The following is a 25,839-nucleotide window of genomic DNA, read 5'->3' as shown; positions in this document are numbered from 1 at the left end:
GCTGGTCTTGAACTCACAGAGATTTACCTGCCTTGAGTGCTGGGATCAAAGACATGCACCACCTCTCTGCCCAGCCAAATTTTTTTTTAAAGATTTATTTATTATGTATACAGTGTTCTGTGTGCATGTATGCCTGCAGGCCAGAAGAGGGCACCAGATCTCATTTCAGATGGTTGTGAGCCACTATGTGGTTGCTGAGAATTGAACTCAGGTCCTCTGGAAAAGCAGCCATCTCTCGAGCCCAAGTACTGGGATTACAGATCGGAATCAACCCTTTTTTGGTTTTTGTTTTTTACTTTTTCTGAGGCAGAGTCTCTGTGTTGCTTTGGAGTCTGTCCTGGAACTAGCTCTATAGACCAGGCTAAATTTATGAAACGATTGAATTCTGTGTCAGACTCTTCCCTGGTTTCCAGAAGGCCCTTCCTCCTCCTTCTTGCTTGTGAGACTTCAGTATCACATGGTCTAGAGCTATTCTGTGAAGTACAAAGCTTGGGCTCTAGCCAGTAGTGGTGGTGCTTGTCTCTAATCCCACCACTCAGGAGGCAGAGGCAGAGGCAGAAGGATTTCTGTGTTAGAGGCCAGCCTGGTGTACAAGTGAGTTCCAGAATGGCCAGGGCTACACAGAGAAATCCTGTCTCGAAAAACCAAAACCAAAACAAACAAACCAAAAAACTTGGGTTGTATATGATGTGCCAAATAACAAAGTCTTGTCTTACTTTGTGTTCTAAATCATCACACATTTCTTTTTGCTTTCTTTTCCAACATACATTTAAATTTTTTGTGTTTGGTTTGGTCACTCTGTGTAGCCCTGGCTGTCCTGGAACTTTCTATGTAAGCCAGGCAGGCCTGGAACTTACAGAAATCTACCCACCTCCACCTCCTGAGTTCTGGGATCAAATGCATGTGCCACAAGTCTAGCCCCACAACCAGAATTTTATATCACACAGTTTCTATGGGTCAGGAGTTTGGGAACAGCTGGTATCTCTACTCAGGGGTCCTCCTGTGCTGCTATGAAAAGAAATGAGCCAGGGTTAGAGGTGTGACTGGGGCAAGATCCTTCAGGGCTGCTGACTGAAGGCCTGGGATCCTACCTGGCTGCTGACCAGAGGCCACTGTCAGTACTTGCCACATAGACTTCTTCAACACAGCAGCTTAAACAGTGTACAAGCCAAGAAGATCACAGTGAAGAAGAGACTTCCCTAGAAAGATGAGCAAGGCAACTGCTCTATCTCTGAAGGGAACAGACTGTTGTTTTAATTACTTAGTCCTATGTTAAGCATCTCACACAGACTAATCATTTTATCCAATTCTTACAACTGTGGCCCACCGACAAGATAACCTTTATTTACATGGATTTCATGGAAAATAACTGCCTCATGGTCAAACAGAAAACAGGATGCAAATTCAGGTCCCAGAACTCCAAAGCCCACATCTTTTACCAGCAGAGTAGCTGAAACACCACCACACCTAAACACTCACAGACCTCCTCCCTCCCAGTTACGCAGATACCCCCTCAACACCAGACCTCTGACTTTGCTGGTGCCAAGGCTTCTTAAGAGTGTATTTAGTAATCCAGAACATCCTTTGCAACTTCCAATGTCCCCACTTCTTCTTTAGTAGCATATTTATCTTGTCAAGCGTTGGCTCAAAAAATGATCACCATCGCTCTTTGTATTCATAGACAATGTTAGAGCCAAAGGGGCCAGCTTCGGGAAGGTACTTCTTCCTCAGTTATGGGCTGTGTGTGGTAACAAGAGTAGTCTGGTTTTCAATATTGTCTACCTGATAAAGTCACAGATGTCAGACTGTTTTTGAAGGCCTCCACAAAATAACCAGAGACCAGAGGATATCTGGAATAGTTTGAGGGAAAGACTAGCCCCTGAGTAACAGAATTCTCATGTAGTTGAGGGCAAAATGAACTCTCCCTAAATATCCCTTTCTGATGGAATCATGGCTCAGCCTAGGAGCTAGAAGACCAAGGTCTTCCTTGGGCATAATTGAAAATGACTAAGTACTATCTATGATGGGATGTTTGTGGGTAGTTGGTGGGTAGACTGTGGCAACACTCACAGGGTTGAGAGGAGACACTTTGGATAGGCTGGGCTTAAGGGCATGTGGGCCTTTGATCAGGAATGGAGACTGTTAGATGCAGCCAGAATGGCCCACATTTGACGGTGGTTGAAACTGAGTGAGAGGTCCAGAGGGCTCTGTGTACTGTCGGTTCCATTTTTGGGACTGCTTAAAGTTTTGATGATGGTGTTGTTGTTGTTGGTGATAATGATGAAAACATGAATAGGCAAAGAGGAATAAATTGTTTTTAAATGGTGTGGCTATGAAGGGAAGGGAAATGATCAGTAAGGAATGGGTTAATCCCAGGGATCTAAGAAGGATCTGTTTGTTAAAATGACCAGAAATGAATTTGAGCGTGTTTGAGGGTTGTGAGATATTTGATTACAATTTGTAAAGATATGTCACTGTATTGCAGTAAATAAGGATCAGGATAAACAAATAGGCCGAATAGATGTTTATTCAGGGAGAAATAACTTACAACCTAGACAGATGAACACCAGGAAATTCAACCCGATCCTCTCCTGTCCGAGTCACGCCAGAAAGAGAGCGCCTTCCTGGCCCCCTCCGACCTCCTTCCTCAGGTCACCTCCGCCCATCGCTCCACCCCCCCAATGGGCGTGGTCAGTGCTACAGAAGGACTACCTCACTACAATTCCCCTTTTAGTCTAAAGAAAAGATTTAGGCTTAATACAAAACTATATACAAAACAGTGAATAACAAGTGTGCTCTAAGAAAAGGAAAATCGAGAACAAAATGACCTACATATCTAGTCCTAGGGTGAGGGCATAATGGAGTTTACAATAGAGTTGTCCTAAGCTGGAAAACATAAGTCTAGTACCTAATATATCTAACTAGGAAGAGAGAATAATAGTTGTGATAGTTTAATCTTCAACCTCATCAAGACCTGAGAAGGAAAATAACAATACTAGAGTAGACAGGAAATGCAGATGGACAACTTCCAAAAGGTGCAGCAAGGACAGAAACAGCAGGCCACCTGAACAGTCACCCTAGGTCTCACAGCGACGTTGGTACACCCAGATTTGGCTAAGGCCAAGAGAACTTGACAGACCACAACAACAGCAGGGAAATAGAATGGCTGTCTTACCCTGACTTGGCAAGGTCAAGCAGTCTTCTATATTTGTCTCCTGCAAGCACATAGGACTGCATGTCCAAATCAGTGGTCAAGGTGGGGGCAATTCTATGCCCAACAGGCCATTAGCTGAGGCGAGATTGAACTCCAGCAGGAGCAACAACAGTGTCCAACATATTTTTGGGAAAGTGCACGGTGCTGTCAGGAGCAACAGTGTCTCATGTCAATGGAGTACTAATATTAAAACATTTAAATGCCATGTTCTGCATGTCTATGAAGTGATTGAAGATTAAGCATCTATATCTGACTAATCTCATAGGTACAGGAAATGTGAGTGAAGATAATCTGTAATACTCGGGAACTTAGCTAAAAGACTGATTAAAACTTTCCTGAGTAAAGCAGGAACAAATACTTAAACAATATAACTATTTACATATACCTACATGTAAATCCCTAAAATAGAGGTAGAGTATAAGTGTCAAGACAAGAGGTAGAACTATAAAGGGCAGCAAGATAAATATCCCAAATTGTATCAATATACAAAATGTCTTGAATACAGGAAAAGTATACATACATAGAATATGGTAAAAAATAATGTGCATAAATATTATAAGTGGAAACATTTAACACAATATAACAAAATATAAACTTAATTTTACATAGCTTACCACATAGGAATACATAACAATGTAAGCTGTAAAATACTATCTCATTCATACTCAAATTCTCAAGGAAATAGGCTAATCTACTTATATCCCATCTAAACCATACCTTTACCCACCATTCCCTATTCCTGTCTAAAAGATAAACCCGAGTGTAAGCATCACCCAATCCCAAATAACTAAAACCAACCCAAAGAGGATGACTATTATCCCAAAATTCCAAGGGTAGGGAAAGGGGGTTATTGCCTCTACCATAATCCTATTCTATTTACTGGAGAAAAAAAAAAAATTTCTCCTCACTGTCTTACCTTTAGAGCAGCTTGATCTCATGGTTTCTCAGAGTTGTTTTTATTTGCATTTGGCTGATGACTAAGGATTTTGAGCACTGTCTTATGTTTCTTTCCGTCACTTTTGAGTTCTCAATTGATAATAATTCTTTATTGAGTCCTGTATCCCACTTCTGACACCAGATATTGCGGTAAATAAGGATCAGGATAAACAAATAGGCCGAATAGATGTTTATTCAGGGAGAAATAACTTACAACCTAGACAGATGAACACCAGGAAATTCAACCCGATCCTCTCCTGTCCGAGTCACGCCAGAAAGAGAGCGCCTTCCTGGCCCCCTCCGACCTCCTTCCTCAGGTCACCTCCGCCCATCGCTCCACCCCCCAATGGGCGTGGTCAGTGCTACAGAAGGACTACCTCACTACATCACTGTGATTGGTTTAATTAAAAGCTGAATGGCCAATAGCTAGGCAGGTTTTTTGGATGCTGGGAAGAAGATAGGCAGAGTCTAGAGGAGATGCCTTCGATGCAGAACAAGCAGCATGGGCTATACAAAGTAAAGGTGACTGAGTCAGGTAAAAGAATGTAGATTACAGGTTAATTTAAGTTATAAGAACTAGTTAGAAATAAGCCTAAGCATGTGGGGCTGTGGTGGCACATGCCTTTAATCCCAGCACTCGGGAGGCGGAGGCAGGTGAATCTCTGTGAGTTTGAAGCCAGCCTAGTCTATAGAGCTAGTTCCAGGACAGGCTCCAAAGCAATACAGAGAAACCTGGTCTCAAAAAACAAAAACAAAAAAAAGAAAAGAAATAAGCCTAAGCTATTTCCCCAACTCCAAAAAAGTAGTAAGGTTTTTTGTGAGCTGGTGGCCCAAAGACAAATCCAACTACAGCTGAGCATTTTTCTTATACAAACACAAACCAGCCAAGAGTATATTGGTTATTGCTACCAAACTGCTGACTGACAAACCACTCTACAACTCAATGGCTTCTAGTCATATATAGGCATATAGCCACAGATCCATGCTGGGCTTGGCTGGTATGACTGACTGACTGGCTTATCCATGCTGGGCCTGGCTAGGCTGGTATGGCTTAGCATTGTTCCTCTAGTCTTTTCTTCTTGGAACAGGCTAGTACAAAAATGTCATCGTCAGGACAATGGCAAAGGTAAAGGGGCCACAGACAAGTTTTCTTGAGACTTAGGCTTGGAAATAACACACTATTTCTCCTGATTAATAGCCAAAAGTCACCTCAATGTTGGGTTCAGAATCCAAGGATGAGAGAATTTCCAGCCCCCTTTGTGATGAAGAACAAAGTGATTCCCCAACTAGAACCTGGATGCAATAGTTCTAAGTAAATCTTCAGCTTTGACCCTCTTGACTCACCCCCCACCCCCACCCCCACGAGGCATGGTTGAGATGTTGGGGCCTGAGAAGGGACCCGATTCCTAGCTGGGTTCCATATTGTCTACCAGGGTTACAGCTAAGAGGACAGATAGGAGAAGATTGTATGCAAAGTCCAGGCTGCTTGACTAAGACCAAAGTCCTTGGAAAACCAACAGTCACAGGGGCAGAACCATTTCAGAATCTTCTAGAAACTGATCTTTAGAGAAAGGCAAGGGCAGGCAGACTGGTAGGGAGAAGACCAGAGTTAGAAGGGAGTGTCTGAATCTGGAGTTGAGCAGATGGAGGTTGAGGAAGGGAAGTGGGAAGGCAACTGGATCGAGAGACGGCCAGCAATACACCCATGCACAAGGGACATGAATACAAGGAGTAAAGGAGTGAGCATGAGAGCCCATGTGGACACACAGAAAATGACCTGTGAAAGAACAAGTCTCTTATACAAAGGCCTTTCTGCAATTGATTTGTTGAGAGCCCCTGTCTCCCTCCAATCGACGTCCCCCTTTTTTCTTTTTCTTTTGTTTTTGTTTTTGTTTTGTTTTTTGAAACAGGGTTTCTCTGTGTAGCCCTGGCTGTCCCGAAACTAACTCTTTTGTAGACCAGGCTGGCCAGATCCACCTGCCTCTGCCTTCTGAGTGCTGGGATTAAAGGCATGTGCCACCACCACTGGACCAATCAATCCCTTTTCACGTGTATTAGTTTGGGGTAAAGTGAGTTGACATTCTTCAGTAAAGATATTCAAGACAGCTAGGAGGTGGTGGCTCATACCTTTAGTCCCAGCACTCTAGAGGCTGAGGCAGGTGGATCTCTGTGAGTTCCAGGCCAGCCTGGTCTACAGAGCAAGTTCCAGGACAGCCAGAGATGCTACTCAGAGAAACACTGTCTCAAAAATCCAAAAAACAAACAAAATTAAAAAACCAAAAATTCTTGGTTATCTTAATTCTAATAATAAGATCAGTTCAGCCCTTCATAGACGCATACCATCTTTTGGTAAAGCATTCAAAAAGGTATTTCAGTCTCTGCCAATACAGACATTAAATCAAGAGAAGGGAAAGAGGAAATCCTACGATTGAGAATAGCCACAAACACGTGAGATCTCAAGCACAAAAAGAAAGTCGACAAAACATTAAACCAGCGCATTCGATCTCAGAAGTTACTGTTTAATTGGTCCTGATAAGCTCTGGGCTTTGGAAATTCAAAACTATCCACGTGACTCGAATGCGCACACAAGCCTGGGGTTTGTGGCAGGAGGCAGAGGGAAAGCCTGGAATGTGAAGACCAGGCCATCTTATTACACCAGGTTGGTGCTAAAGTTCCTTAAGCAGTGTTTTCGCTTTCTGTAAGGCCAGGACCGCTAAGCAAAAGCCTGACTAGTCCTCACGGACGCACGCGCAGTCAGGTTCCTTCGCTGGGCCTCTCAGAGCATGCGCAGTCGAGGCGCGGGAGGTTGGTGGGCGGGACCTAGAGCCCTGCGGGGCAGCGTTCCCGGAAGTGTGGAACGTGTCGAGCGGTGCGTTGTTGTTTTGTGTCCGACGTTCCGGAAGACCCACGCGGCTGCCGCGCTTCGGCCCCGGGAGCGGCGCCGTCGCCCTGGAGCCGCGGGTCTCGGTCGTGGAAGCCGTGTCATCCTTGACCATCGCGGACGCGTTCGTTGCGGCCAGTGAGGGTCCCGCCCCACCGCGTCCCGCGCTCCCCAGCAGGTTCATCTGCTCCTTCCCCGATTGTGGCGCCAGTTACAACAAGGCCTGGAAGCTAGACGCGCATCTGTGCAAGCACACGGGGGAGGTAACCTGGCCGCGGATGCGAGTGCTGAGCCCGGCGAGGGGGTTGCGTCTTGGGCTTGGCCGGGGAAGGCGCTGAGCAAGGACGGAGGTCTAGGGTAGCCCTCGCCCGTCATCTTTAGTTGGGGGTCAGACCGGTACAGAGATCTGGAAGTCAGCCACCACTAGACACACCTATCCAGAAAATTGCCTCATAGAGCTCCTGCAGGAGAAAGCTTAAGGGTTCTTGCTAGCAACAAGTGTGCATCCTTTGAACCGCAGGGGGGCCTTGGTAAGGGGTGGACAGGTAAAGCCTTCCTGTTCAGCTATTTCCCCTGGCCCTTCTCGTGGTAAACTTACCTACTGCTGCCATCACTCATAACATCCTTTATGACTTTACCTGCTCTTCTCCTCGCCCATTCTATTCCCACATTTGTCCCTGTGTCCGAATCAGAGCTTGCCTTTCCTTTTAGACCAGAATGCTACACTTAGGTTGGACACTAAGTTGTGTTTATTGTTCCAAGAATAATTTGACTATTATCGACCCTACTCAGGTACTGGAGCTGAACAAGGTTCTTTGACATTGCCGGGCAGTGCGGCTCATTTGTCTCTTCCTGTCCCTTGGCTGTCTAGTACTGAGATTGAGGTCTTTGTACCACCCTCCTGGATTTCAGAGTATTTCCGTAGTTAGGTACACCAAACTGGATGTTGGGACATGATACATCTTTCCTGTGGATCCACCAGAGCATCCCTTCCCCTCCAGGGTTCTGAAGGGAGTTTGCAGTTACCTTTGGGAGCTGTTTTGTCCTTGCACCTATGAGCTTTTTCAACTGTGACACATTTTCCTGTATCGGTGCTTCTGACATCTCTTAGTACCCATACTGAGCTCTCCTGGGATGAGACAACTGCTCCTTCCTCTGCCCCGAGTTCTCTTTGGCTGGTAAAATGATGCTGTGGGAGAGATGTGCAAATAGGCCATATGTGTGCATATTGAGGTAATCCTGAAAAGGGGTTTGCTAGGGAAGCCTGGTCCCCAAAAGGAGCAGGTTAGCCTGCTAATTTGGGCTTCTATTACTGTACCAAAACACCATGACCAAAAAGCAAGTTTGGAGGAAGAGTTCATTAGGGTTATACTTTTTTTATGGAACCCAGGACTAGCAGCCCATGGACGGCACCATCCCCATTGATCACTAAATGAGAAAGTGCTTTATAGCTGATTCTCAGAGAGGCAATTGCCTAGCTGAGACTCCTGCCTCATGACTCTAGCTTGTGTCAAGTTGACACACAAAAGCAGTGTCTGTCCACAAAACAAATATCTGGAACTTGGTAGAGGATTAGCTCTTGCCTAAGTGTAGCAGGTGCTTTCTTGAATGGACACATCCCTGGAGGAAGTCCAAGGCCTTCCACAAACAGACTTTTAACTACTGATGAGGTGGTTGGGGGTGGGGCATTTATAGCTAGACTGACTCCTGAAAGCAGCACACACACACTAAAAATGTGAAATTTTCCTTCTTCCCCTTTTCTCTGCCAGAGGCCATTTGTGTGTGACTATGAGGGCTGTGGCAAGGCCTTCATCAGAGACTACCATCTGAGTCGACATGTGCTGATTCACACTGGAGAAAAGGCGTTTGTGTGAGTAGGGGTGGACTAGGCCTTTGGAGTGCGTTCTGTTTGGTATGTAGCCTGGTGGGGTGATTGCTGATTCATGATTAAGACTGGAGGGTGGTGAAATGGCTTAGCAGGTAGAAGCACTTGCTGCCAAGCTTGACAACCTGAACTTGATCTTGAAGTGTCATTTGTGGCTCAGACTGGCTCCTGTCACAAGCAGTGGTTTTGTGCTGAGATCATATGAAGTCCATGTCCCTTCTGTGTCATCAATAGGCTGAGCTTCTGTGTTCTCTCTCCTTACCTCCCACTGTGTGCGTTGCCCTCAGAAATGAAACTGTGGTCCAGCTGTACTTAACACTTTCCACTCGTTTGACAGGGTCCTTCTTGCCCTTGCGCCTGCTATTTGGTTCCTGCTAGGATTTGTGACCTGCATTTGTGTTAAAATGTCTGTGTTGGCTTTAGAGTGAAGAGAAGATAAGGTCAAGGCGTTTACACATTGGGCTGTTTGTGTTCTGATTGGAGTTCAGAAGTAGAATTGGAAAGTGTGGGGTGCTCCAGGGTCTTCAGCGACTGGGCTCCAAATTGACCTCTCTATGCCATTCTCGTCTTGGGGCTTCAACCATATGGTTTAAGATGCCTGTTTGGTGCCCTGCTGTTCCAAGGAGGGCAGTAGATACTGCTGTCCCCATTTCAGGCACTGTAAGAGTTGAGTAGGATGGCTTGAATTTAGCCATGTGGTCACCTCTAATTGCAGGAGCAGTGGGGAGGAAGCTCAGGTACATAACAGCTGGTATGGCCTCTGCACTGGACCCCCTCAGTGTGTTTGCTGATCCCTTGACTCCTTGCCCAGATGCACAGTGCCTGAGGGGGTCTTTTCATGCAGTGAGATTAGGGAAGGGTCCTTGTTCATCTCTCAGGGCCATGAACTCCTCACAAGGGACTTAACTCCTTCAAGGCCAAGATTCCAACACAAGGGGAAATGGATTAGCCTAGTGACATCCCAGAGGTGACAGTGGGTCACAGTTCAGTGTTTTATCTGTAGTGACAAAACTAGAGTCAGGCTCTTTTCCTCCTTGAAAGTGAAGTTTATGATGATAAAGGAAAATTATTAGATTCTAAATGGCCGGGCGGTGGTGGCCCATGCCTTTAATCCCAGCACTTGGGAGGCAGAGGCAGGTGGATCTCCATGAGTTGAGGCCAGCCTGATCTTCAAAGAGAGTTCCAGGACAGGCTCCAAAGTTGAGGAACCCTGTCTTGAAAAACCAAAACAAACCAAAAAACTAGATTCTAAATGAAAGTAGTTGACCATGAGCAATGTTGGACCCTTAGCAGCAGTCAGGCATCCAGTGTATCTATCCTCCTTTTATCAGGGTACAGGGATGGGTGACCCAGTGTGTATTTTGCTCAGAGTAGAAGTACAAAGCATCCTGTTACACATCTGTCCAAGCTGAGGCCTGCATGACATGGTTTGGCATGGGGGATTGTTTCTACACACACCCACATACCCACACAAGACCTTCCCCTGAGCCATAATCTCAGCTTGACAATTTGGAATTTACTAAAAGGCTACTTTATAATGTCATTTGGAATCATCAGCTTTTTATAAAGTAGAAGGATGTTCACATCTTTTTTTTTTAAAATACTGTTTTATTATTTTATGTGTATGGGCATTTTGGCTACATGTATTTCTGTGTTGTGTGTGGGCATGATGCCTGTGGAGACTAGAAGCACATGAGATCTCCTGGAACTCCTGGTTACAAGGCACCATGTGGGTGCTGGGAACTGAACCTGGGTCCTCAGCAAGAGCAGCCAGTGCTATTAGCCAGAGCTGAGCTCTCTCTGAAGCCCCAGATGTTCACATTCTAAACCTTCTTTCACCTTGGTGTGTTATAGTTTGGTTCATACAATATCTTGCAGTTGTGAAGATAATGGCTGTAATCAGAAATTCAACACAAAATCGAACTTGAAGAAACACATTGAACGCAAACATGAAAACCCACAGAAACAGTATGTAGTGAGTATGGCTTTATGTTTCAACTTTGGCTACCAAAGTGAGTTTGTATAGACCAGATGTTGTCTTGCTGGATGTGTGCAGTCCAGCACTGGCTGTCCTCATCATACAAGTTTTCATTTTGCACTCTCGCTTTGGGCACATGTGTGTTACTGACTGTCACGGCAGCAGAAGCTTATTGGCTTTTCTAAATGTCATTGCTCTTTCAGTTGTTGAGATGAAGCATCTCACAGGGACTAAGTGGGTGACAGTTTATATTCCCCGAGGCACTTAGATTGAGAAACTTGTTTAATTTAAAAAGTTTTATTCATTTTATTTTATGTGCATATTGTGTCTTCGACCACATGCATGCTTCCTGCCTGTGGAGATCAGAAGGGGGTGTCAGTTCCTCTGGAACTAGAGTTAGAGATGGTTGTGACACACCAGGTGGGTGCTGGAATCCACACCTGGGAGAGAGAAGCAAGTGTTCTTAAGCTGAGTCACCTGCAGTCCTTGAGAGGACTTTCCTTTACTAAACAGTGCATTTATGTTTTAACAGTGCAGTTTTGAAGGTTGCACGAAGGCCTTTAGGAAACACCAGCAATTGAAAACACATCAGTGCCAGCATACCGGCGAGCCGCTCTTCAGGTGGGTGCTTTGCTGACACTCTGGAGTTCAGATTGAAGGGCAAAGATAAGGGTCCTGAGCAAAGCTGTCGTGTGTGCCCATGGGACGTAACAATTCTATTGTTCCCATTTCTCTGAAAACCATTCTGCACGGGGGAACAGCTTATGAGAATCTTGCAGCTGTGGTTAAGCTTGAAGGGAAGGTGAGGAACCACCTGTTCAGTATTGTGACATGACATCATGAAGGCTCTTTCTCTATAGAACAGAAATAATTGGGCTTCATTTGCAAGAGGGTTTCCTGAGTACTCAGGAGGACGTGTGTGCACGTGCGTGCCTGCCCGTGTGGTGTCTCTGCACAGCTGGGCTGACCAGGATCCTGCTTCTGGCTCCCACAGGCTGCCCTTTGCCCAGGTGCTGCTGTAGTGACAGTGCTGTCTTACCCACAGGCCTGTGACCTGTCTCTGCTGCCCGTGGCTGTGATGCTGTACTGTGTGCAGTTTTCACTAGTTCTGCGGATTCAGCACTCTACCGTTTCCTCAGTTAACCTGAAGCCCCAGCATCTGCCATTTTCTTTCCTTCTCCCTTTCCTCCTGTTGCTTCCCTTTTGTTTTCTTGAGATAGGGTCTTGCTGCAAATCTCAGGCTAGTCTTAAACTCTCACTCAGTGGTAAAGTCCATGCCCAGCAACCAGTGCCATTTGTTTTTGTTGTTGGTTTTTTGAGACAGGGATTCTCTGTGTAGTCCTAGCTGCCCTGGAATTGGATTTGTAGACCAGGCTGGCCTCAAACTCATAGAGATCTGTCTGCCTCTGCCTCCCAAGAGCTGGGATTAAAGGCGTGCACCACCACACATGCCATTTGTTGTTATTTTTCTGGTGCTAGTCCCCACTGAGCTGCACCTGTATTGTGTTCTTATCTGATGACGTGTAACATATTGGGTACACAATAGACAAATAGCTCAGGATAGTCCAATGTCACCTGAATCAGGTCAGCTGGCTTCTTGAAGTGGCTTCTATAACCACAATACAGGATATTATCAGAACTATGAAAACTGACATAAACAAAAGATATGTGACTTTTTCTCAAAATAGCTTGTTTTTCTCCAAAGCTCACCGAGTCACTGGTGTATTTAGGGCTCTACTGAATCTTTATTTTGGTAACAGGTTTGATGTGGGAATCGATGGGCTCTGGTGAGGGGATCTCAGCAAGCTTCTCCCTGGAAAAGGACTGGCTAATGCTTTCACGGGTTGCTTTCCCAGGTGTCCCCAGGAGGGATGTGGGAAGCACTTCGCCTCACCCAGCAGGCTGAAACGGCACAGCAAGGTTCACGAGGGTACGTATAGATGGGCACTGTGCCAGCACAGAGGAACAGACCAGCAGCAGCATGTGCTCGCTGCTCAGGTTGCTGGGTGTCCTTGGTCTGCTCCATGGTCTCACTAAGTACATAGTACATACATAGAGCTGTGTGGCAAAGGACACTGACCAGTTATTTGGGTCTTGGTCTCTTGTCACTGCCATTTAAACCTATGCTGTACTATTCCTGAGCACCCAGCTGTGCTTCAAAGGTTAGTAATAACCCCGTGTACCACCTTTGTGTTTCTTTTTCTAGTTATACTCTAAAGTTTGCAAAAGATTTAGGTAGTCGAAATTTGCAGAGCAGTGAGCAGAATAAACCCACTTCATTGTAGCTAGCAGAGTGGCACAGTTCTGAGAGAGGAAGAGAGACTACAGGGGCATGCCATTCCTTCCTGGATGTCGTCAGGGTTTGCACTGGGTGGATTTTCAGAACATGCAGTGGATACTTTTTTGGTTTTTTTGAACAGGCTATCTCTGTCAAAAGGGATGTTCTTTTGTGGCAAAGACATGGACAGAGCTTTTGAAGCACATGAGAGAAGCCCACAGAGGTAAGTGAATGTGCAGCTGAGGAAGAACATTGGCTCTGGGGAGCTGATGGCATGCTTTATTTGGAAAGGAGTGAAACACAGGTGCTGGAAAGGAAGGGGGCTCTGAATGATGTATGTGTAGTGCTGCCTTCCTGGGTTGCCAACGGGGTGCTGCAGATGTCTTGAGTTGGCATTGCTATGCCCACGGCTTTTGTGAGGTGCACACTGTGGCTCTCCAGGGCTTCCTGGGAAATGCTGCTGTGTGTCAGAGGACAAAGGCGGACACGATGGACAATAGTTCTTGCTGCCTAGTCACCATGCTAAGGTTACCTGCTCCTTGACAAGTGAGGAGTCAGCAATGTTGGGAGCCATGAGAGAACTTGAGAGATTCAGAGGCAGTCGCTTTAAGTATCCTCCAAAGTCCCTGGCTTGTTTGTAGTCCCAGGACTACACTTGTATGGTAATAGATAGACATTGGTTAAATGAGTGTCTCCCCACCAGAGGAAGTCACCTGTGCAGTATGTCAGAAGACATTCAAGCGCAAAGACTACCTTAAGCTGCACATGAAGACTCATGCTCCAGAAAGGGAGGTGTACCGCTGCCCGAGAGAAGGCTGTGGGAGAACCTACACCACTGTGTTCAACCTGCAGAGCCACATTCTCTCCTTCCACGAGGAACAGCGTCCATTTGTGTGTGAGCATGAAGGCTGTGGCAAGACTTTTGCAATGAAAGTAAGTGTCCTGCTCCAAGCTGGGGTGGTCCTCATGCTCAGCCTGCAGAATCTCCAGGTTTGACAAGACCAGATGTTTTCAGTGAGAATGGAGAACTCGTTAGAAATGCAGAACCCCAGATCCCCATTCTGACCCAGCTGGGCCAGAAGCCCACCTGCTTATTTTAACAAGCACATTTGGGCAGTAGTTCTCAATCTTTCTAACGCTGCCACCCTTAAATACAGTTCCTCATGTGGTGACTCCAAGCTATAAAATTATTTCATTGCTACTTCATATCTGTAAAGTTGCTACTGTTATGAATTGTGATATAAATATCTGATATGCAGGATGTCTGATAGTCAACTCCCCAAAGGGGTTATGACCCACAGGTTGAGAACCACTGCTGTAGGAGATTCTGGTTGTGCTGAGTGGGAGAGCCAGGGTCCTTTATCTCCACTTACTTAGAGACTTATACTGTGTGAGCTTGCAGACCGTCACATGGTGCTTGAGAAAGGAGGTGGGTAACACAGATGGGCCAGCTCTGGGATCTTGGCGTGATTCGCAGGGTCAGATGGGAACATGGTTCCTAGTGAGGACTGTGCAGTTTGCTTCAGCCTAGCTATGCCTTAAGAGCTCTTAATATGGATTCTACACTCGCCAAGCACAGCTCAGATAGGTCCACACCACAGATGCTGTGGTGACCATTTGTCAGTCAGCAGGGCAGAGGCCAGATTTCCATCTGGCGGTTAGGCATGGGATTGAGATGAGAGGTTCAGCTAAGCAAGCATGAGCTTTGAAGTTCAATCCTAGCAGGCTTCCCTTCTCAGGAAAGATCTAAGTCAGTAGGTGGGATGGAGCAAATTCCCAGCATGGTCCTTGGAAGACTGTAAAAGTCACTCTGGTAAGGAGTCAAGTCATCCTTAGGCTCTGCTCAGGGAGTTGGGTAGAAGTCAAATTCATTCATAACAGAAAGGCAGCTGGTAGTTTATTACACCATCTCATGACATTTTAATGCCAGTAGACACCAAGAGTCGTTAATTTTTTAAGAAGCTAATTACTAGAACCAGCATACAGGTGGTTGTTAGCTGCCATGTGGTTTCTGGAAACTGAACCCAGGTCCTCTGCAAGAGCGGCACATGCTCAAACCACTGAGCCATCTCTCCAGCCCTGACCAAGCTTCTTTTTCCTGCACTGCAGCAAAGCCTTATGAGGCACAGCGTCGTGCATGATCCTGACCGGAAGAGGGTGAAGCTCACAGTAAGTGGAGCTGCTGGGCCCAGCCCTCAGCATGCTGTCTGCTTGCCACCTGCCCCACTGCATGTCTGTGCCCACCTGTTGAATGGTGGGAGTCCATCCAATGGTTAATGTTGTGACACAAGTAATTCAGTTGTCTGTTTCCTTTTAACTCCCAAAGGTAAAGCCACCTCGGGAAAGACGGAGCTTGGCCTCTCGCCTCAGTGGGTACTTCCCTCCTAAAAGGAAACAGGAGGCAGACTGCCCTGTGTCTAAAAGCGCAGAGTCCAGCAGCAGCCCGGAAGGCAAGATGCTGGTGCCAGCTACATCATTTACTCTGCACTAGTACCACAGGCTGTGTGAGGAACTCCAGGGCAGCCAACAGGAGCTTCTGCACAAACCTGGGTTTTTTGTTTTTGTTTTTTTTTAATTAAAGTTCCTGACACAGAACACCTGATTCCTTGTTTCTGTCATCTTTGTTCAAAGTGTCTCTTCCCTCAGTCTCCTGAGAGTCTCTGTACGCCTTCTCTTCTTTCTTGCTCAAGGGACGAAAAACACACTTGGAGGCGGTTCCTCCTCTAACAGCTTTTGGTCTGCTTGAGAAGGTGGCTATCCCAGGCATAGTCTGGAGAATCTGGTTAAATATCTCATCCTACAAAGGACAGCAATGCAAGGTTAGTTTAAACTTAGTGTCTGAAGCTGTGGTGAAATTAAGCATGAACCCTGGAGCAGCTGTGCAGGGCTGGTCAGTTCCTACATCTGCTTGTGTGACTGCCATCTGCACAGGGAATCCATATGCTAAACTAACACTGGACTGCAGCCTCTGCTCTGTCACAGCACCAAGGGGCTACAACTAGCCCACCTATGCTTTCCCAAAATCAAGGGCTGGGTTTGGGCCTTCCTGATTCTGAAGTGAGGGAAGTAGGTACCCTCTGGTCTCCAGAAAGTCTGAACTATTCAAGCAGCTTAGGTTGAAAACTCACTGTACCAGTGCCACCTTTGGTGGTGAGAAAGTGAGCAAGGCTTGGAAACCAAACAGCACAGAAACAATAGGATTCTAAGGAATAAAGCTATCCAGAGAACAGGTGAATAGAAGAGAATCCTATGACCTATCTCCTTTTTTATATTTTAAATGTTAGCCATTAAGTAGTTTTTAAAATATAGCTTTTACATAACAAAAATTTAAGGGGATATGGGTATCCTACCTGTGTGTATGTATATATGTGTATCACATGTGTGTGGTACCCAGAGGCCAGAAGAGGACTTCAGATTTCCTGGAACTGGAGTTATATACTTGTTAGCTGCCATGTGGATGCTGGAGACTGAACCTGGGTCCTAGTGCGAACAGTCCATGCTCTTGACCACTGAGCCATCTCTCTAGCCCCCAGAACAGACTATGTGGCAAATATGTTATAATGGGAAAGGATACAGTAAGTGTACATACAGCTTGACACTAGGAAGCTGGTACCATCCAGGTGGTAGAGTTACTAGTCAGTGGCTTTGCCTGTTAGTCTTTCTGCATCCGAAAACCAAGTCCCAGCCAGCACTCACACCTACTCACCATCTCATTCCCTGGCTGCTCAGCATTCTTCGCCTTCTTTATTGTGACTTGAACATGGTACTTTTTCTCAATCCACTGCTGAATCTGCTTACTCTTTGTGTCTAAATCATGCTGTCCAATATTTGAAGAAAAAATGAGCTCCTTTGTCATAGCTGGTCCTGGTGGAAACAGTGCTGTTTACTGCTGGGTGTTTCTGCTCTGAAAGCTCAGCTTCTACCCACATTGCTTAGAGTTCAGGCCCACAGGCTCTGACATGACAGCCTTCATCTCATTTCAGCCTCATGGACTGTTCACTGCTTTTTCAAATGGGGGAGACAGGCATAAAGGTTAGTTTTTAATGTGCAAAACAATAGCTAAAATCTGCGAAGGCTTGTGTGTGGGTGTGTGTGTGCTTGCATGTGCACGCAGTCAGGACAACCTGGAGTGTGGTCCTCACCCACTTTGAGAAATGGTCTCGTTTTCACACTACTCCAGGGTCACCTCCAACCACTCTCCTGCCTCTTACTCCCATCTGCCCAAAGAGGCCCGCTTGGAGTACAGCTGAGACTGAATTTCCCTTGGCTCTGGGATTCAAGCTCATGTTTGTGCATAAGCAAGCACTTTCACCCACTGAACTCTCACACACCATGTTAGACTGGGGGTGGGTCTGGAGGAAGACCATCTAAGAGAAACAATGGGGTAACTCACAGAGATGCTGTTCAGACAGCAAAAGGAAACCTTAAGACAAGCCGTGGCTCCTCACTGCTGAAAATGAGTATGACAGCAGCAGGAACATAGAGAAGCTTCATCCCAGGCTGCCACTGCAGCCTGGCCTGTTAAGGCTCACAGAAGCCAGGGTACACATGAGCACTTTTTTGTTTGTTTGTTTGTTTGGTTTTTTTTTCCAAGACAGGGTTGTAGCTTTGGAGGCTGTCCTGGTGTAGACCAGGCTGGCCTTGAGCTCACAGATCTACCTGCCTCTGTCTCCTGAGTGCTAGGATTAAAGTGCACCATTACTGCCCGGCTTTATTACTTATAGGCCTTTACATATCAGAAGTTTTTAGCATGCGCTTGTTTCCCACCAGTTGGCTCTGGGTCTCCATCAGAATGGAGTAAAGCCTGGCAGACTCTCCAGTCTGCTGCCCCACATTTTCTGGCTCAGACATGGTTTGATATCCTGACTCCCTGAACCCCCAGTTAGTTTTCTAGGAATGCCTGTTTTCTGGTTTTCTTTCCTCACAGCGTTCAACCTCATACAGTGGGCCAGTCCCCCAATCCTTGTCACAGTGTGAGACCCATGGAGCAGTATTCCATACCTGGCAGCCATAAAAGCCAACCCCTCCTCATTTTAGTGCCCAGTTCCTGGCCTCCAAGTGGCTTCTATGACAGGTGCCTGAAAGTGACTGGCCATGTACTGTGAAGCTTTTCAGGATTTACAAGGTGTTTGAAAAGCACAATGACAGGAAGGAGGTCAGATCTGGGACACATCTCGAGTTCACTTCATTGTCCTATAAGCCACATGGCTCACCACTGCATTTGGAGCCCAGGCTACAAGATGAAGGCGACTTCCATCCCTTTGGACTGTTTACCTACCCCCCCCCCATTTGACAGTTTTAAAAGGAGAGATGATGGACATAGGACATCAAAAATGAGGGGAAGGGAACAGAAGTGAGGGATGAAGGAGGAGCCTCCCTGCAACGATGGTGAAAGCAGAAACATCAGTCTTCAGTTTCTCATGACCCACTGACACCTTGGCAAACACAAGGGTTGAGCTCTGAAGCAGTGGTTCTCCACCTCCCTAATGCTGTGGCCCCCTTAATACAGTTCCTCATGTTGTGGTGACACCCAACCATAAAATCGTCTCATTGCTGCTTGATGACTGTGATCCTGCTGTTTTAAATCGGAATGTAAATATCTGATATGCAACCTCTGTGCAAACAGAGTCTTGACCCACAGGTTGAGGACCACTGTTCTGATGCATGCAAGACACAAACATTAAAGCACCTACCAGTTTTGGGGTTGGTCTTTTCCTGTTCACGAAGCCTTAGCCGCTCCTGGTGGATCTGTGCTCCAGTCATGAGCTGGTATTTGGGTGGCTCTGAACTGGCATTCCTTTGCACCAACCTTAAGTCCAGCTTGTCCATGAGTCTGATCACATCTGCTCGGTGCATCATTCCCAGGTCATTGCCTTTCTCATCCAGGACGCGGATAACCCGCTCACTAATTTTCCTTCCAGTGTTAGTAAAAGCATCTTTCCTTTTCTGTCTCTTCTCACTGAGGGTGTCTCCATCAGTACTGAAATCTTTGGCCCAGATGAGGTGCAAGAACTTTGGGGTGCAAGAAGCCAGGGACAGCTGTGCTGGGTCTGACTTCACAATGTGTTTGCTGAAACATGTTCTAATTGAGGTTTGTAGTGTCAGCCTGTTCAGAAGAGCAGCCATCCTAACAAAGTAATAGGGGAAGTTTATTACAACACAAACACTGGTGCCATGGGCACAGGTGAGGCTGTGAGCCTTATGGCACACAGGGCACCAGACTGTAGGAAGGCAGCACCAAGACATGGCCTCTTGGCTGGCACTGTCCCTGGTGCAGCATGGCACGACTCTTCCATCCCAATGTTTCCTTCCATATCCACAGCTTCTATTTCTCCTAGATCCCACAGTGCCTGCTCAAGAGTGAAGTTTATCTAGTGGTTTGTGTATGAGGATGAAGCAGAAATGCCATTTCAGGGGCTGCAGAGGTAACCGGAACCTTAAGGGTCCTCTGCTCTTCCAGAGGACCTGGGTTAGATTCCCAGCACCCACAAGGCATCCGTATGTTCAACTGTAACTTGAGGTCTGGGCATCTGACGCCCTCTTCTGGCCTCTGAGGGGACTACACATATGTGACGCACAGATACACATGCAGGCAAGCACTTGTCAAATACAAGAAACACAAAAAATTTAATGGCATTTTGATTTTTTTCAAAAAAAGCACCTTTACTACAAACAATAAAAAGTGCTGCTCTCCCTTCTCATGGTGGTCCTTGTACATACGTATACACCTTTAATCCCAGCACTCAGGTGGCAGAGGAGAGGCAAGTAGATCTCTATGAGTTCCAGACTAGCCTGGTCTACACAGTGAGACTTTATCTCAGAAAAAAAAAAAAAAATCAAATTCATGATTATTACTTATTATTCAAAATTCTTTATTAGGGTGTGGGAACTTGGCTCAGTGATAGAGCATTTGCCTAAAATGTGCAAGACCCTTTATTCCTCAGCACTAATCTTTGTGTAGAAACAATGCAATGAACAGCATGTGTTGAAACTGGGTTCATCCTCCACCCTCACCTGGCTAGGACCGGTTACAAAGTGGCTACTAGGCCATCAGCAAACACTGTGGTGCCCATCTTGGTCTTTTTAATGATGACAATCCGGTCCTGACAGACAGTTCTTATACCAGATACCCGGTTTCCAGCTTTTCCTGAATGCGTTATAATTTTGTTGGGTGGTAATATTTTATTTACAGTTTGGCAGCATGAAGAGGCTCCCTCCAGCCAGTTGTATAATTTAAACATTACGGAAAATGGCTGTAATTCCCTTCAACACACCTAAAATGAAAACATCTATTAGGCTGCTAATTGCTACCGTGTGTCACTGTCACATCCCAGCTCCACTGAAAACTGGTAAATTGGTAGTGAAACAGAAAGAGCTGAGCATTTATTGTCTCTTTAGGGAAAACTGTGTCCATCTATGCTGATAAGGAAAAGCTCTTTTCCAAGTATGAAGGTAATTAAAATAATAATAAAAAAATCACCACTTTGCTACCAATGAAAATGGCCCATTTCAGCAACAATCAAACACCTCTAGGTACAAGGATGATGTCAAGAGGTCACCCATACTCTGCCTTGAGATCAAATATGCAAAAGCACTCTGCCAAGGAAGCTGTCACTATCATGACCAAAGGTCAGAGGTCCATCACCACCAGGAAACAACATCACACATCAGCAAATAGCCAATGCTTGCCACAACACAGCCTTGTCCCCAGGCAATCCAAAGCTGGCCCACCTTACCACTGAGCTTCAAGAACAAGGCCAGGTCCAGAGAAGAGGGAACTAGAGGACACCACAAGGGAGTGAAATCCCACATCCAGACTGTGAGGCAAGACTGGCTTGGTGAGGGCAAAAAGGAAAGGATGAGCTAGTCTGGGATAAAAGGACAAAGGGATTACAAACTATAATGTGTTTGAGAAGAATCCTGTGGAAAGACTCATCGGGGACACAGGAATGCAGATTAGTTATTTGGAACTATCAAAGTGTCATCAAATTTTCTCAGTGTGAAAACCCAGGAAACAAACCCTGACATATTTAGGATCACAACTGGAAATGGCACAGCAGGAAACGGAGTCAGACAATGCTGTTATGCTGCCTCTGCTACATGGCTGGTAGTTGATGGGAGATGTCATTATGTATATATGTTTCTCATACTGGTTAATGAATAAAGTACTGTTGGCCAATAAGAAAGGAAGATAGGAGGGACTAGGAGACAAGGAGGATTCGAGGAAGTAATAAGGAGGAGTCAAGATGGAAACCCCAGCCGGCTCTCCGGTAAGATGAAATCACGTGGAAATACTTAGATTAACAGAAATGGGTTAATATTTAAGACAGAGCTAGCCGATAAGAAACAAGTAACTGGCCAACAGAATTATATCTAATATAGCGTCTCTCTGTGTATTATTTGGGGCTGGCGCAGTGGCGGGACAAGACCAGTGGCGGGACAAGACCAGCAGCGGGCGGAAAAGCCTACTCCTTACAGGTCATCATCTCTCCCTTCTTTGGCTTGTTTTTGTAATTAAAGTGGAAAGAAAACAAACAAGCAGCAATGGCCTGAAAGAGCTAGCTCAGTGGCCTCCAGTGCAGCGCATGCAGCTGCGAAGTCCTCCTTTCATTTCACTGGAAAGAACACACATGCTGGCTTTGTGTGCTGTCCTGGTTGGCCTTCAGGGTTTTGTTGTTGCTGTTCTGGTTTTTGTTTTTTTTTGTTTTTTGTTTTGTTTTGAGACAGCGTTTCTCTGTGTGACAGTTCTGGCCATCCTGAAACTCGTTTTGTAGACCAGGCTGTCCTTGAACTTATAGGGATCCACCTGCCTCTGCCTCCTGAGTGTGGGGATTAAAGGCGTGTGCCACAACCACCCAGCAGTCCTGGTTAGTTCTTTGTCAACTTGACATAAACCAGAGTCATCCAGGTAGAGGGACTCTCAATTGAGTAAATGTCTCCATCAGGCTGGTCTGTGGGCAAGTCTGTGGGGCATTCTTTTTGATTAATGATGAATGTCTCAGGGTCCAACAAAAATGTGTGCAGTACCACTCCTGGGTGGTGTAAAAAAGCAGGCTGAGAAGCCATGGGAAGCCAGCCAGTGAGCAGTGTTCCTCTGTGGTCTTCCTTTTCTTCCCCCAGCTTCCTACCCTGACTTTTCTCACTGATGGACTATGATTTGGACCTGCAAGCCAAATACATCCTTTCCTCTCCAAGTCTTTGCTTTTGGTTATGGTGTTTCCTCACAGCAACAGAAAGCATACTGGGTCATGCATCCACATACATACATACATACATACATACATACAGCATGCATGCATATCATTTCAAAGCCTGTGTGTAAATGAACAAATAAGCATTTTACATATGTAAAATTCTAAAGACTTTTTTTTTAAGACTTATGTACTTATTTCTCTATCTGGTTTTTACAAGGAAAACCTCAAAGTTTCTCACCATCACAAATGGCAATGATGTGAGTGAAAAGTTCACTTGCACATGTCTTGGTAATTCTCAGTTAAGGGCTACATGTCTCTATGAGAACTTTGCTTACTCAGAAACAAGTGGCCTGCCAGCCTCACTTGGGGATGCTTTTAGCACACAGATGTACTTCCTGCTTTTCTGTGATGTGTCACTGAACGGGGAAGCCTCTTTGATCCCTCTGCCAGAGGTGGGTATGAGGCTGAGCAGACCAGCATCAACTAAAGATGCTGACTGTAAAACAATTTGGGGGCATCTAGCTGGGCCCTTCCTCCCAAGACAGCTGTCTCAGCCACAATATTGTTGAAGGCATGTTTCTCAGTTAATTCAAATGCATGCATTTGTAGTATGAGATGTCCATTTCTGATGTGACACTTACTCAGACCCTACTGAAATCATACTTTACCACACAGGTCTGTTTGAAGGTCAGCAGCAGATGCCACACTGAAGAAACACTCCATGCAGAAGTGCACACATGCCTCTGAATCTCCACCAGTAACTCTCTCAGAATGATGAGCAATTGAATGTCAACTGGATTATGTCAATGGGATGCAAGGCAGTAATTTTAATGCTGATATGTACAGCATATCCAATCAGAAATGGAAATGATTTAAATACTGTGCCATAAACTGAGAAGCTGAGACATGTACCTGTTTCTATTCACTGTGTGTTTTGGGCTCTACTGTCTATACATATATATATATATATATATATATATATATATATATATATATATTAAGATTTTATTCTTTATGTGCATGTGTGTGCATCTGCCTGTGTGTCAGCATGTATGCATTCGGGTAGCCATGGAGGCCAGAAGAGGGCATCAGACACATTGAAACTGTAGTTACAGACAGCTGTGAGCGGCCTGATACTGGTACTGGGAACCAAAGCTGGTCCTCCATGAGAGCTACACACCTCTTAACCTTTGAGCCATCTCCCCAGCCCCCACTTATATGTTTATATTTGTCTTCTATTATTATTAACAACTCCTAACTAACACATACACAATTACTCAAAGAAAATTCCCTCATGTGTCTTCCCAGTCAATATATACCATCACTCTGAGCCAGTCACTATCCTAATTTTTATTTCATCACAGTCTCTTTGAAGAGAGCACGTGTTATTTGTCGTAAGGTACCTGGGCATGCTTCCAGGCTTGTCTCTATGGCAGTGGCACTTGTTTGCACCTTTTTACTTCTGAGAAGTGGTCTTCATGATATTGCACTGCACTCTGTAGAAGTCTAGTTTATTATTAACGAACACCTGAGCAGGTTGGGCTTGGGATCTTAAGGATAAGGGGCTGATTACCATATGACACTGGTAGTGATGATGGGGATGCAAAGAACATCCCTACAACACAACTTAAATATGACTTAATATCCAGCTTCTTAAACTGGGGGCGGTGTCACTGACTGTGGCAGCTGAGAGAATATTGGGTCTGAATGAGTCAAGGACTAAAAATGAATTCACAGACACTTTCATAATGAACCCTTGCACTTCTGCCAGCATACACCCATTTTGCAGCTTGCAACTCCACTGCAGCCTTTGTTTTCAGCACACAGCATGATCTGTGGCCATACCAAGGTGAACTTGCCTGATCTCATCAAAATGCCTCATACCTACTTTGCTACCCAAGCACACAAATGCCAATGGCCTGAGACACCTCAGCTCAGATCCAAGGCTACGGCAGAATATGAACTGCAACATATTTATCATTCACACAGTCTCCTGTTCTTTCATCTTTTAATTCTTCCCTGCCAATATTCTTCAGTGTGAATCAAGGTTGTATGACTCTTCGCTGTAATGTGTTACAATGTTTTGTTTTAAAAAATTGCTGTTTGAGTTGCTAGCTTTTCCTGACATAATAATGAAAATAACTAAGCAAAGTATGGCTTGGAATTAGGAGGGGCTTTCCAACAATTTCTGAAGTGGTCCTAAATATACTAATGGCATTTATCAAAGCAGCTTTCTCAACATTGACTTAACACTTATAAAACTTTATCAGGCTGGGTGTTGGTGGCACATGCTTTTAATCCCAGGGAGGCAGAGGCAGGAGGATCTCTGAGTTTGAGGCCAGCCTGGTCTACAAGAGCTAGTTTCAGGACAGGCTCCAAAGCAATGCAGAGAAACCTTGCCTCAAAAAACAAAACACTGTACCAGTCAACTCGCAAGTGTTAAAGATGCTCAATTATGCAAATATTAATTAAATATCGAGCAAAGATTTAGGATCAGTGAGACAGCACCGTGGGTAAGGGTGCTTGTGTATATGTAACTAACTGTCTGATATATCTGGGCACCCATGCCAGTCAAAGGGCAACCTTATGGAATTAGTTTCCTCCTCTCACTTTTACATCCTGGCACTGAATTCTGTTTTACTTTGCTTTGGCTATACAGAGCCATCTCTTTAACTTGATGACACTGATTTTTTTAATATTTATTTTTGAGACAGGATCTTAAAGGCCAGGCTGGCCTCCAATTCACAAGAGATTAGCTTCTGCCTCTCGAGTGAAGACTAGTGAGGACTTTAGTAAGTGAGCGAGGATTGAAGCGGTGCACCACCACACCAGGCTTGACACTAAATTTGTACCATGTATTTACTAGGTTTTTCTGTATCGTTCATTACACTTCATAGTCACAAGCTCATACTGACACCCATTCACTCTCACTTCCAGGAGGAGTTTCAAAAGTCCTGGCATGGTGACACATGCCTTCAGTTCCAGCACTTCGGATGCCACAGAGGCACGTGGAGGTCTGTGAGTTCGAGACCTGCCTGTGAGTTCGAGGCCTGCCTGATCTACAGAGTGAGCTCCAGGACTACCAGAGCTACATAGTGAACCCCTGTTTCAATAACAACAACAACTACTACTACTATTATTATTACAGGAAAAACAAACAAGCAAACAAAAAGGCTCAAGTCGTTTCTAAAGTCAGCAGCGGGCACGACCACCCGAAGGACGAGCCCACCAACCAGGAAGCCACACACACTCCCCCGCCCCGCCCCCTAGGACGCTCGGGTACGCACGTACTGGGCAAAAATGGCTGGGGTTGCGGGCATGTGGCTCGGGAGCGAGGCAGCTGGGGCCCCGGACCCTTGGGCGCTCTGCGTAGAATGTCCCAGGGATACGTCCTCCCGCCTCAGCCCCGCACCGCCGAGCTCTCACCTTAGCGCTACCTGGGCCGAGGACGAGGAAGAATCGGCTGGTTGGTG

The 25,839-nt window shown here is 45.7% G+C and overlaps 2 protein-coding genes across 2 annotated transcripts in view; one reads left to right on the top strand and one right to left on the bottom strand.

The window, feature by feature from the left end:
• The window catches only part of Gtf3a (general transcription factor IIIA), a 24,106-nt gene extending 8,332 nt beyond the window's left edge, over window positions 1-15,774 (top strand). Inside the window, exons 2-10 of the mRNA XM_051205106.1 lie at window positions 6,931-7,294; window positions 8,801-8,901; window positions 10,795-10,891; window positions 11,427-11,515; window positions 12,751-12,824; window positions 13,315-13,395; window positions 13,876-14,105; window positions 15,282-15,341; window positions 15,499-15,774. Of these exons, the coding sequence (XP_051061063.1) occupies window positions 6,931-7,294; window positions 8,801-8,901; window positions 10,795-10,891; window positions 11,427-11,515; window positions 12,751-12,824; window positions 13,315-13,395; window positions 13,876-14,105; window positions 15,282-15,341; window positions 15,499-15,663 (1,261 nt within the window). The 3' untranslated portion in view covers window positions 15,664-15,774. The remainder of the gene's footprint in view (window positions 1-6,930; window positions 7,295-8,800; window positions 8,902-10,794; window positions 10,892-11,426; window positions 11,516-12,750; window positions 12,825-13,314; window positions 13,396-13,875; window positions 14,106-15,281; window positions 15,342-15,498) is intronic.
• On the bottom strand, window positions 15,053-25,839 carry Mtif3 (mitochondrial translational initiation factor 3). Its single transcript, XM_051205142.1, has 4 exons — window positions 25,793-25,839; window positions 18,866-19,299; window positions 16,879-17,036; window positions 15,053-15,969 (listed from the first exon to the last, which is right to left on the bottom strand). The coding sequence occupies exons 2-4, from the start codon at window positions 19,296-19,298 to the stop codon at window positions 15,748-15,750; spliced, it is 813 nt and encodes a 270-aa protein (XP_051061099.1). The 5' UTR covers window position 19,299; window positions 25,793-25,839; the 3' UTR covers window positions 15,053-15,747.

This window comes from Phodopus roborovskii, unplaced genomic scaffold (assembly GCF_943737965.1).
Source record: "Phodopus roborovskii unplaced genomic scaffold, PHOROB, whole genome shotgun sequence".
Taxonomy (NCBI): domain Eukaryota; kingdom Metazoa; phylum Chordata; class Mammalia; order Rodentia; family Cricetidae; genus Phodopus; species Phodopus roborovskii.
The sequence above is the reverse complement of the archived record's forward strand: the minus strand, read 5'-3'. Positions and strand labels throughout refer to the sequence as shown.

Bases quoted from the DNA above. Each gene is read 5' to 3' on its own strand.
- Mtif3 (XM_051205142.1), bottom strand. From the start codon at position 19,298: ATGGCTGCTCTTCTGAACAGGCTGACACTACAAACCTCAATTAGAACA. The intron at 17,037-18,865 runs GTAGGTGCTTTA...TGTTTCCACCAG, and splicing joins AAAGACCAACCCCAAAACTG to GACCAGCTATGACAAAGGAG. The intron at 15,970-16,878 runs GTGAGTAGGTGT...TGTCCTTTGTAG, and splicing joins AGCAGCCAGGGAATGAGATG to GATGAGATATTTAACCAGAT.